The 13,752-nt window shown below is 25.9% G+C and overlaps 2 protein-coding genes across 2 annotated transcripts; one reads left to right on the forward strand and one right to left on the reverse strand.

Annotated features, from left to right (window-relative positions):
* The first annotated feature begins 4,081 nt into the window (after positions 1–4,081).
* On the forward strand, positions 4,082–6,193 carry LOC100575178 (cytochrome c oxidase assembly protein COX18, mitochondrial). Its single transcript, XM_016808962.2, has 6 exons — positions 4,082–4,635; positions 4,942–5,079; positions 5,362–5,509; positions 5,578–5,699; positions 5,805–5,915; positions 5,976–6,193. Exons 1-6 carry the CDS (start codon positions 4,297–4,299, stop codon positions 6,165–6,167), a joined length of 1,050 nt encoding a protein of 349 aa, XP_016664451.1. The 5' UTR covers positions 4,082–4,296; the 3' UTR covers positions 6,168–6,193.
* A 3,936-nt stretch (positions 6,194–10,129) lies between these two features.
* On the reverse strand, positions 10,130–13,752 carry LOC100161749 (viral IAP-associated factor homolog). The gene is given in 5 exon segments (NM_001246156.2): positions 10,130–10,386; positions 12,158–12,363; positions 12,430–12,661; positions 13,147–13,279; positions 13,351–13,752. Coding segments are annotated over 5 exon segments (687 nt in total). The 5' UTR covers positions 13,357–13,752; the 3' UTR covers positions 10,130–10,276.

The raw sequence follows: 13,752 nt of genomic DNA on the forward strand, positions 1-13,752 counted from the left end.
AAATATCCCAAGAAGTGACTAAATTATACATCATAATATTTTATAATTGATGTCTACTTGATAAAAAATATTTAAAATAAAAATACAAATGTAAATTAAAATTATTAGATGCTAACTCCAAAAAAAAATAACATTTTAATTCATAGTTTTAAGGCATTTTGCATTTAACAGTATGAAAAATTAGGCCTTCATAGGACAGGAAGCGCGCTCTGGTGTCTATAGGAACTGTGGTAAAAATTTCAATCAAGAATTTATACGTATAGGGGTTCAGAGTGACGACACCTTATGACAGACCCTTTCCATTCCTGTATAATCAATTAAACATTTATTTTAAAGAAGATTTTACACATGCAGGTGTTGTCTCCAAGTGTGCCTTACAAGACGTATGAATGTTATCAAATTTATCATTGAGCATCATTAGTTTTTAATAAAAATAATCACTCTAATATTAAAATTTAAAGCTAACTATGCTAAAGAAGCATGAAATTGATACCCACTTGTAAGGCGGATACGATACATGGTGATAAATCATTAATACTTATAATTTTTACAATTAACATCCAATCATGCTTTCAAGTTGTGATCACAGTTACTGTATTAACCTTTGATCACATAGGTACTATGAATGGGCCCATATCTAGATAATTTAAAGCACACATTAGTGATAAGTCTCTGACTAAGATACATACGCTATAAGAGAAATACCACATATTTATTTATGTGAATTTTAATTTATTTATTTAATCATGGACAACAATCAAAAAACATAAAACAATACCAAAAAGTGTACATGATAGTACCATGATAGTATCCAATTAGCATAGCTTGTGTTTGGAGTGAGAGAGTTTAAAAAAAGACTAATAATAGATTAACAAGGATACATACAAAAAATTATAATATATATATAAATATTTTTTTAACAATTGTCGAGAAAATTTTTCTAGTAAGTCATAAAACTTTAAAATGTAATAAAACGTTCCTTATAAGTTAATGTCAGTGGAAATTAAAAAAAAGTTGAGCGGAAATCCACAATAATTTTTTATGAGCGTCTGAAGACAACATTTTGACAACATTCATCATAAACGATTGGCAAATTGTTTTGAGTAAGAAATTCATAAAAATGTTCTATTTATATCTAAGATATGAAATTTTCATACTAGATTCTCCTGAGTAATATGTTGATTTATTTATAGACATTTGAACTTTTTTAGATTTTTATTCTATATATGTCAAAAAAATTGCGTTCGTTGGGTCAAAAAGCTTAAAAGTTAAATAAAGTTTTTTGTAAGTTGATATAATACCAGTTAAAAAATAATAAAAATACACGAGCACGATTTTTTTTTTGGGGGATTTAAACTTTCGAGTTAAAATTTTTCCTAAGTTCGTCATAATCTCGATAATTTTAAATTGTTTTGTATTCAGTTATTCATACAAAAATATCGTTGTATAGGTACTTAAGATATGAAAATATAATACAATGTTTCTCATAAGTAGTTTTCATAGCAGTTGAGAAATAAATAATATTTAAGATCCATAGGCATAATTTAATTTATAAGTATTTAAAATTCAATTTTCGACAAAATGTATCATATTAAAAATTTACAAATTACTTAGTAGGTAGGTAAAAATGTATAAAATGTTCAATTTTTATAGCTAAGGATTGAAAATTAAAATCAAGGATTCATACTATACTCAAATAATCTAAAATATATATTATAAGCACAGATATTTTTTACAGGCATTAAAAGTTCAAATTTAGACGAAATTATATGCAAATTAAAACCAATAATAACAATTTTAGTATTATAAATTATTTTTGGTTAGTGTACTTATAATTTGTTTCATGCTTACGATATGTTTTTTTTGTCTTCTAATTGATTGATTAAGAAGCTTGATCTTCTTTGCTTTAATTATATTTTCGTGACATAATGTTCTTACTGTACGCTTTAAATATAAACGTTTAGGTGTATCATTTTCATCTACTGTAGTATTTTCAAGGTATGACTTATTAGAATGCCTTTTTAAAATGATTTCTTCATTCTTAACTGGTGTACATTCATTGGAATTTGGCAACTCATTAATTCCTTCAATATGTGATGAGGATAAATCCTAAAATAAGCAAACAAAATATTATAAAATTGGTACACCTTTTGTATAATATTTTCATGACATAATGTTCTTACTGTATGCTTTGAATATAAACGTTTTGGTGTATCATTTTCATCTACTGTAGTATTTTCAAGGTATGACTTATTAGAATGCTTTTTTAATATGAATTCTTCATTCTTAACTGGTGTACATTCATTGGAATTTGGCAACTCATTTATTCCTTCAATATGTGATGAGGATAAATCCTAAAATAAGCAAACAAAATATTATAAAATTGGTAGGTACATCTTTAGAATAATATAATTATAATATAAATATTTTTTTGAATATTAATAAATGTATGTACACAATGTATTTATATAATCTATGAGTTGGACTATTCAACATTATTAAATACATGTTAAATATGAGTTCAAGTTGGTTTATTTTATTTTTTGTAAGTCTTTTTAAAAAAATATAATTTTAATATAATTTAATTATTTTTTATAATATATCATAAAAATGATTTCAATTTAACATTTTAATTTTCTTAATAACTGGAATAAGCTAAGTTTGTTACAATGGTTTTTTTTAAATAGTTAAATTACCAAGTTATTTGAAATTAAGTAAATAACAAACTATAGTTACCTAAGTAAAAAGTTTTTAAAAAAATAATATTTTTATTTAGCTTTAACTTTTATCTTAATACTAATAATTTACCTTGTATGTTGTTTTGTTATTAATTTGGTGGTTTGAATCTAAATTTATCTTCGTAGACTCTTTAGGCACAATCATAGACTCTTCAAAACTATGTACCTATGCAAATAAATATAAATTTTATAAAGATAGAGAGTAGATATATACATAATATATATAGATAATATGATTTAATTATTATATTTATTACCGTTTGTTGTATATTCAATGATATTGAAGGTTTATACAACAACTCAGGATAATCATCTTTTGCCTAAGAAATATTCATGATATATTAATATGTATAAACATTAAACAGTTAATCACCACTCAAACCAGCAATAATATAATTTATTAATTATATGTAAATCATACAATAATTTTTTACAAAAACAATTTGAATACTCATATTATAGACTACTTACATGTTTTACTCGGTGTACTACTATTGATGGAACAGAGTTTTCTTTCAAACGAACTGATTTGTTGTACAAGTTGAACAAATGTTTTTCAAAATGTAGTGAACACACAAGACTACTTTTGTTAAACTGGGACTGAATAAAACCGTGTTCTTTTTGTCCAAAATTTAACCATAATGAAGAAATACTAGCTTTTCTCGGCACTCTTACATTTAAAACAGTAATAAAATAGTATATACCTAATTGTATTTTAAATTAATACAACTTACATAGTTAACCTAAATAAAATAAAATATTCCTACATACCTATGAAAAGTTATATTCTTTTTAATTGAATTTTCATTGTAGGATCTACCGCAGAAAACACAGCTTACCATTTTTAATAAAGTATAATAATAATTATATGGTATATTATATTATGTAAATAATACGTATTTATAATAGTATGTATAAACAATAGTATGTACGTATAAATAATACTATTATAATATGTTATGAGAGTGTAGTAATTTTCGGTGAGGAAATTATCAGTACTATCAATACTTAAATTATTGTAATACTCCAACATCTTAGGTTTGTTTTTAAAATAGTTTCTGAGTAGAAAGTATTATAAAATATTCAAAATATTGAATTGGTGGGATTTACGAAAAGTTGAAAATTAGCGCCATCTATCAGTTACGTTGTTAGTTATTGGAAACAAAATCCGACATGTTTTGCTTCACATAATTCATAATACTTATTCTGATAGGGCATCTCTAGAGAGCCTTGATATTAATATCAAGGCTCTCTAGGCATCTCTATATACTCTATGGTCTAGATATCAAATATCCTGTGATAATAGCACATACAATTATCAATCTGTAGATAACCGTGATTTAAATATTGTTATAAATATTATTTTAAATAATAATTTTTTTACTCTCGAAGCTTATTAATATTATAAGTAAATACTTTGCCAAGTATTCGGCCATGTGCGTCATGCGATGTGCCTTATTGTCATATCCACTTATTGTTATTGTGTAATTAGAGTTTTAAAACGTTTAAATTAATTTTCATATTCTTTACATGTCATTTGAAAACCGCAAGCCGTACGATGATCTTACAGGCAATATGTACTCGACAAACAAATCTAAAAAAAATCATCGACTATCGGCTTTTTAGCTATTATATGAAAAGACCAGATCCATGTTCAACACTTTGTAGTAAAAATAACACTTATACTTTGCGTTCATCGAACAGAAGTGTTGCATCAGACACTTCGGTTACGTTTCCTTCGTGGTTTATGGCGTTATCAAACAGTACACCAGTAGCTTATGCACAACAATTTGTAATTTCATTTCATGAATTTACCGGTACGCCTTGGTGGGCTACAATAATGCTTAGTGCTGTAGCTCTGAGATTAGTCATTACTCTACCACTGACAGTGTACCAAGTAGGTAAAATCCCATTAATGAAATCTTAGTCTTAAAAATCAAAGTGATTTATTTGCACACAAAGATGAATGTTATTAAACCAGGTTTTTAATGCAGATTTTACCTATGATAAGTGTTGGACGCAATACATATTTGAATTTAAGTGATAATACACTGTTTTATGGCTAAATTTATTTGTCATCAATATTTCACTATTAGTATCAATAATATCAGCTTTGTGTATAAAAAAATCATTGTTCAAATGGAAATATATAATATATTTTATAATCAGATACCTAATAAATTTTTTTCTATTTTTTATTTAGCATTATAATAATTCAAAATTGGAAAATCTTTCTATTGAATTTCAACCAACAGTAGTAGAAATACAAAAAGAAGTAGTGAAAGCAGTCAAATTGAATAGATGGCCTGAAAATAAAGCTAAACGTGTTTATAACAAAGCTGTAAGTGTGTATACATATTATATTCTGTCTGGCAAGAGAACGCGCTGCGTACCGACCAAAACTGGTCCAACCACTCAATACTCTGTCATAGGAGTACTAGTTTCGATAGCAGGGTTGTGGGGAAAGATGCACAGATTTGGCGTGTTCTCTCGGTGGACAGAGTATAATTATCTTATTATTATTTTTTTTTTTTTTTAGAACAGCTGTTAATTCTTATTATAATACAATTTCTAATTTTATAAATAATGTATTTGTCTAAATTTTTACTATTATTTAATGTAGGTAAAAAAGTATTGGGATGAATTGATAGTTAAAGAAAATTGTCATCCTGCAAAGTCAACAATCGTTGTTTGGGTGCAATTACCACTGTGGATTTGTATGTCGATAGCAACTCGTAATCTCACATTAATGTTACCTCCAAGTGATGATGGTAATATTTATTAATATAATACTATGTAATGGTTCTTGTTTTTTATATAAGATGTACACTTTCAAAAGCTGTTATTAGGTTTTACGAACTAACTGAAGGTGGAATTTTGTGGTTTACAAACTTAACTGCCATTGACCCAACTTTGAGTTTACCCCTAATCATGTGTCTATCAAATCTTTTAATTATTGAGGTGATTTAATTTAAATAAATAAATTAGTTGTTAGTTACTACTGTTTGTTAATATTTATAAAAAATGTATTTGTATAACTATATAAATCTCGTTTAATATTTATAGATTCAAACACAATCACGAAACAAAGAACCAACACGTAATCAAAAAATCATAACAAACATCTTTCGAGGTCTTACTATTATCATGATGCCACTTTCATGTTTCCTGCCATCAGTGTGTATAATTTGTTTTAAAAAGTAGGTAATCAATCTAAAATTATGATTATTTTTTTAGGGTGTGAGCTTATATTGGACTGCATCAAGTATTTACGGTCTATCTCAAAACTTATTCTTATTGTCTCCACAAGTTCGTAAATGTTTTGGAATACCAAAAACACCTTACAATAATGAACATCCGTACAAATATATATTGCATAAGACTAAATCTAAGTTAAAAATTTGTTCGCTACACGGATGCAGTTACTAGACCATCACTTACTGAGGAGCATTTGAATTGGAATGCATTTAAAGAAAATACTAATACTGGAATAAAAAATGGCCGTCTCAGAGAAAACAATGCACCTAAAAACAAACCTATTGCTTCTTCAAACTCTAATTATAATACAAATGAACAACCAGAATATTATGAAGAATTTCAAACACCTAATAATCAATTCAACAAACCAGCATCGACCTTCGATTTAGTTAATAAACAACAAACACAGCAAAATAAACTAAATAATTTTCCAAATAATTATGATTCGTCAAGAGGTGCAAGTCAAACTCATATTTATTATGGGCAACAATCTTCTATACCAAATGATCAAGATTATAACTCAAAATCTTCACCTGATTATTCAGCTCACTCCGTGGTGGCGTGGTTAATGAACATGAACAATCACAATATTCGAATCCAATACCACAAGATAGACGAACTAATGGAGACTCAAAAATGAATAAACAATTTCAAATAGTTGTTCCTAATATTTCCAAACCTATTGATAATATACAACAATCAAAACAACCAAACACAGATTTGAGTATGCAACAATCTTCTATACCAAATGGTCAAGGTTATAACTCAAAATCTTCAAATTTTTTATAATTATTCTAAGCTTAACTTATGGATAACCTTGTGTTTAAGTATTTAACATTAGGTACAAAAATAACAATTTTAAGAATTTTTAACTACAAAATTACTTGAATATTTTCGCGATTTTGACATATATTTTGTAATAGTATGCACTTTTAGTGCTTATAAAAAAAATCGTGACTTCGGATTTTTGATTTTTTTATGCCTGATATGAACCATTAATAAGAAACTTTTTATTACATTTTTAAGATTTTTTGAACAGCCAAATTTTTAATCAATATTTCAAAATCCTAATTTACAAATCTCTAATTAAGCCCATCTGGACATATGGCATTCAACTCTGGGGTAATGCAAAAATATCCAACATCAACAAAATACAAACCTTCCAAAACATAGCGCTAAGGAAACTACTTGATGCTCCACCTTATGTCTCCAACCTCTCCATTCAGCAAGATCACAGGATGAACTCCGTCAAAGATGAAGCAAAACTCTACTATAAGCGGTTTCACAGTAGGTTACTTAATCATCTTAACCCTCTAATAAAAAATTTAGCAGTCCCTTCGATTCCGGGAAACCCCGTCAGACGTCTTAAACGTAATTGGTGTCGTGACCAGCTGGATGCTTGAATCCTAGACCAAATCATCCTACTAAACTCTAATCAAAATAGGTAGTGTCATCGTTGGGTGGCTTCTTCCGTCATATTATTCATGTTTTTATTACTCTTATCCAATTTGCTTATTGTTCACTGAATAGATTGTAAATATCTTGTAAAAATAAAAAAAAATATTTCAAAAAAAAAAATACTTAAAAAATTTAACCGTATATAGACAACGCTAATATTAACATTAGGTGAACATTACAAGTATTTACAATTATTATTTTTTGAATCACACTAAAATTAAATTATCGTTTTACTTTTTTAGGGTTTTTCTTGACGCTTTTGAAAACTATTGGACATTTTCTAATTTAGACCTCTATAATGCACCGAGGGTTTCCTTTTTGCTACTGGAAACTACCCCTGACTTGGAAAATTCAAGCATTATTACTGCTCCAAAATGTATCGTCACACAAAAATAGTACACATCATTGTGAAGTCAATACATTCACTCCGTTCAGAATTTAAAAAACGAAATTTATGCAAACCATTATTAGCGTAGACCTTAGGTAAATGTTAAATTTGTATTTAAATATAGGTAAGTACCGATTTAATGTTGAATAGTAGGATATATCAAATTTCCTTTACTATATTATGTGTAATATAATAAGTTATTGTTTTAAGGTGCATATTTCTAAGGTTTTTAGAGAATATAAATCCGAGCTCTTATTATAATATTTAATAATAAATCCTTTGTAATCACAGTTTTTAAATTAGGTAAATAATAATAAAAAATTGGATAGGTAGAAGGTACTTACAACAACTTTTTGTTCACCAACTCTTGATGTCCATTTGGTGATAATTTGATCATCCGTAAAATGTTTAACACAAATAGCTGAATTTTTAGTCATATTGTCACATCGCTCCTTAACCTTCAAGTAGGGCTAGTATATTAAATTTATCATGTTGTTATTAAAAAAAAATGAATTCTTAGGAATTATATCCCAAAGGTGGGCAAGTTAATGAAAACAATCAACTCAAGTTAAGTTACAAGGACACAAGATTGATAAATTAATATACAATATATTATTTACCTATGAAAGTTAAGTTGAGTTAAAATTTAAAATAAAACATATTTAAAACAGTATTCAATATGGAAAAAAGTATTTGAATTCTTTTACTCAAATACTTACAACACTGCTAGTTTCATAAGTTAACTAAGTTAAAAACATATGACAAATTATTTAGTACTTATAGTATATACATTTTGTAGTTTAAATGGAATTTAAATAACTTCTTAAAATATTTTCTAACTATGATGAAAAATGTTTGCAAATTTTTATTATATTTTAAGTTCTATAAATTAAATTTCAAATTTTCAACATTTAAAGATATAAAGGACTTGTGAATTTAAATTATAAATTTAAGAATGTTGTTATCTTGTCCAAGTTTTTTTGGATAATAAAAAAACTCACATAAACACACATTAAAATATCTATCTCAAATAGGCACATAATATGGACAGTTACAGAAAGACATCCATGATGTTTTAATAAACTATTAAAAACATGTGGTAATATGGGAAGAATACCCAATACAATTATATAATCTTTAACAAATATTAGGATCGTGGCTATAGATAATATGTGGCCAATGTCGACATAGGCCCATAATAAATGTATTATTATTTTATCAATTATTGTCAAAAAAGCCAATGTCAAATCTAATTTGGTCATACAGCATAAGAGACTTTGGCCCTTTTAACACAAGTAACATAAGCAGATTTTAATGACATTGGTCAAATAATCTCAATTTATATTATTGACCTTTACAATATAAGGGTATAAGCTATAGTAAAATATTATTATGTATACAATAATAAATTTGGTTCTTATAAGTTATTAGTTAATACGTTGTGTTTAATATTTTGTAGTTATAATAAATTGTACTTTTACACAGCATTTTATAAATGAACCGGAAATATATTGTAGCATTTACATCACTATTCCAGTTTCTGATATTTTCAAAACTTATAACATAGACACATGTACAATAACAATTGAATTAAATTAAAATTTGGATGAGATCATAATATATTATTTCAGTTGTCAATATAATATGTTTCTATAAATTCTGCAATATGTAATTACTAAAAAAAAAATCAATTTTGAACTAATTGAGTTGATGAATATATAACTAATATATTTTTTTTAGGTAACTCAATAATTAGTAAAAGATAATACCTATATAAGAGAGTAGTTTTATCAAAATGTATTTAACTTTAACATCATAAAATAGAATAACACATCCATGTAGGTGATGGACCGTACTTTAATTAATATTATAATATATTACTCATTTAACTATTTAAGTCATAAAATAGGAATTGTAAGTTTTTTTAGTGTCTACAATATTTTTAATGTAATATCAGTATAATTGTGTTATAAATAGCCTTATAAATATTTATGTCATAAAGCACAAACTAATAAATATTATTTGATAAAAAAAAAAAATCAGAATAAATGAATGTTGATAAATAATAATTTTGATTCCTGCAGTACCAATGGAAAACAATATTTAGATATTATTAGGTAATAATTATTAATTTCCAAGCAAAAATAAAAATGCATGACTAAATACGAATTGAACTAACTTGAAGACAACTAAACAATAAAATATATAAATATTATATATATTTATGTAGGTATAGTATATTATATTATGTCTATGTCTAAATTAACAAATATCATTTTTATTTTAATATTGATGTATTATTTATTTTGTTATTAAAAAAATAAATAAAAAACAAACACAAGGTGATTAGTTATAAAAAAATAAAACATAAAACAGTAAGGAAAAAAATATGTATAAAATAAATATAAACTTAAAAACATATTGAGCCATTTCTTCACATATTAGTGAGTAAATTGTCAAACAATACATCTCTAGTCTTTTGTCTAGGATTATCTTTCAACTTTGTTTTCACAGCACCAGTTTGACCCAACATCCACTCAAACTCTGAAATTAATAAAATAATATTTTATTACCTTGTAGGCATAATATAAGAAAATTATTATAAATACAATTTTATTTAAAAGTAAATTGATTTTTTTTTGTTAATTACACTAAAATATAATTGAGTAATTTAAATGTGTACATCTAGTTTAGTTGTTATTATAAAATAAAAATTTAAATAATTAATTAATTATTCTGTTGGTGACACTGCACAAGTGTACAATTGGAATGAACTATTAACTAGACTTACATATATTATAGCTTTATAAAATAAGTAGTAAATAATTAATAAGTAGGGCTCGGAAGTTTATGACCTTAAAAACAATAAAAAAATGACCTAAAAAAATGCAAATATTAGTTTTACTAATAAAAATACTTTTTTTTAAAAAAATATTTTACTCTATTTTAGTATAAAATTCTATATAAATTTATCAAAGCTTCGAATTGCTCAAAATATGACAAAAATGTCCTTAAAAAATGAAATAAAATAATAAAATGTAAGTATAATAATATTCACTACAATACGACAACGACAAATGTAATCGGTCAGATAAAATCGGATAGGTACTAACTTAGTCTGTGGTAATTTCCAAGTTTTAAGTTATCAGCATAATGGTCAACAAGAAACAATAAAAAGTGAACTAGTGTGAAATCAGTAAAAATGTGGGAAAATTACCTAAAAATTTCAAAAAATGACTTAAAAAGTCATCAACAACAAAAAAATGCAAAAAATTAGTTATTTAGATTTACATGCTAATGAAACACATTTGTGGCCAGGAGAGCATCATCTAAAAAGTTCTAAAAAAAATTGCAAAATGCATCGAGTTCCGAGCTCTATTAATAAGTAATAAACTAATAATTTATTAGTTCAAATAACAGATATGAAACAATTGGTAATTCACCCTATGGCCTATACTTAAAATCTTATTATAGCAGGGCAGTGCAATTATTAATTCTGAATCAATAAATTATTATAATATTTTAGAATGCATAATACTTAGTGATCTTTTTGGAAAGAGTTAGGACTTAAGAGGGAGTGATTTCCTCAAACCAAACTCTTTAATACTTCCAGTGCTTATAATAATTTGTATCAATAATGTAAATTATAAAATGCAATCTGGAATATTGAATATGAACTTTGGTTATCATAATGGATTTATCATTTTGTTAACACTACATACAACTTTAAAATAGTTAAGATGCATATGGTGAGGGAGGAGGCAAAAAGAATATCACAGGGCTCCCACCCCCCAAATCCTTAATAAGTATTAATAATAATTAACATATTATACACATACGCATGAATATATAAAAATATTAAATATCTTATAATTTGATGACAATATAATTTTGTATGGTCAATAGATGATGTCATTCAATGAGTCATTTATATATCAGACAAATTTATTTTAATACATCTGAATATTATTTGCAAGTGTATGTATGCAGCCTGTTTACACAGGTACTGAATATCAGACAGGTCCCTAAAAATATTTTGGTATAGCCCATATGAGGGATTTATTCTACATAAAATGAGTGATGACTCATAAGTTCTTATACGCTTCTAGGTTATAGCTCTATAATTAATAAGTGTGCCTACAGTTATTTGTTTTTCTATTTTTTTTCTAAATCTATCTATTATAAAATATTTAGACTATGCATATTTAAGTATAGGTATATAATATTAAACCTGAGCTTTCGTTTGGCATGACTGAGTTTTAGTACCACTGATGAATACTTAAAAAATGTATTATTATTAAAAGTTTTAACCTACCATCTTGAGTAATGTTTAATGAAAATATTCTTGGTCCGGCAAATTGTTGTTTTAAGTCACCTTCATAATATATGAAAATAGTCGGCAAATTACTATCTGGATAATTTGGGATGCAAGTTGTTGAAATGCTTTTAACAAATTTTGTAGCAGGAAATTTTCTTGCTAAATTATTTAAATATTCAGACAGCAATGCACAAATTGGAATGCTGTAAAAAGAAAAAATAGTAAAAATAGTTAGTAAAATTTCAAATTTAAATAATTAATAGCATTACCCTTGTTTATGTAATAGTAAAACCACCCATATTCCAGATCCTGCTTTATTGATTTGACCAACAAAATCTTGACCACTTATTTCTATCACTTCGCCAAAAACGTCTTTCCGTGCTTGTTCTTTTAACTCTGCTATTCTACGTCTACGATAATCTTCTAGTATTCGTTCATCTTCATCATCTTCTAATTCATCCAATTCATCCAATGACATATCAACCATATCTTTTTTTTCTCCTGCATACAGAAAAAAAATTGAAATTATTGATATTATTGTATTTTAATAAAATTTATAATATTCAAGTGATCTGAAATATTAGCTTATGATGATATTAAAAGGTAATGGCTAATGAGCTTCTACTGCACAAGAGGATTGGGAACCCTTTTGACCCAAATACATTATTTAAATATTTAATAGCTCAATTTTAAAGCTGTAAGTAATACTTAACATTACAATGTTACAAGATTTATTTTGTGGTCAAAATCTGAAAAAATTGAAATAAATATATGCATAAATATAAATAATATATAAAAAAATAAAAATCCCTGGACAACATGATATTGTTGAGTATTAACTATAATTTTATCTGTCATAGAATTAAAATAACTTAAATCATAAATTAATATAAAAAATAATAAATAATTTAAAATTTAATAACATATAGGTAATCTAAAAAATCTATATGTCGGAAACAAAATTTAAGAAATTCTTTCAAGCTTACCATTTTGTTTTTCACGGACTGTCTGCTCTACAAGATTAATGACATCTTCTTCCGTTATTTCCTTTTCTTTTTTTGGTGGAAGGATTCCTTTAGAACGCAATATATCGTTCCATTCAGTGTCTTCATTTGGGTTCTAAAGTCAGAAATGGGTACCATAAAATGTTTAGTTTTCTGAAAATAAGAAATATATAATATCCCATTTACCTGCATTTTTGATTTTAAGTTCGGTAGGCTGCGACAATTTTAAGTAAACTAGGTAGTATGCTACTGCTACTTATTCCATAAATGGGGTGAAAGATTTTAGGATTATCTTAACTAAGAAGATACTTTTTAGGTATGAGAATAAAATAGTATCAAAATATCAAATTATAGATGTTTGAGGTTATAATGTTAATTTGTCTGGATATCAAATATCCTGTGATAATAGCACATACCTACGTGATGCAAAATATGCATCAAATTCTACTAGCAGTTAAGTATAGGTGCCTATATTATAAAACAAAAGATTTATTATACAATTTATATAATAATATTATGTTATTATATTATATTATATGAAATAATGTAATGTATGTATCAAGGTGTATTGATAAGGTGTCGTCACTT

The sequence above is a fragment of the Acyrthosiphon pisum genome, chromosome A2, assembly GCF_005508785.2.
Source record: "Acyrthosiphon pisum isolate AL4f chromosome A2, pea_aphid_22Mar2018_4r6ur, whole genome shotgun sequence".
In the NCBI taxonomy this organism is placed as follows: Eukaryota; Metazoa; Arthropoda; class Insecta; order Hemiptera; family Aphididae; genus Acyrthosiphon; species Acyrthosiphon pisum.

Excerpts from the sequence above, each read along its gene's own strand:
- LOC100575178 (XM_016808962.2), top strand. The coding sequence starts at position 4,297 with ATGATCTTACAGGCAATATGTACTCGACAAACAAATCTAAAAAAAATC. Across the intron at positions 4,636-4,941 it reads TACCACTGACAGTGTACCAA|CATTATAATAATTCAAAATT; the intron begins GTAGGTAAAATC and ends TTTTTTATTTAG. Across the intron at positions 5,700-5,804 it reads CAAATCTTTTAATTATTGAG|ATTCAAACACAATCACGAAA; the intron begins GTGATTTAATTT and ends TAATATTTATAG.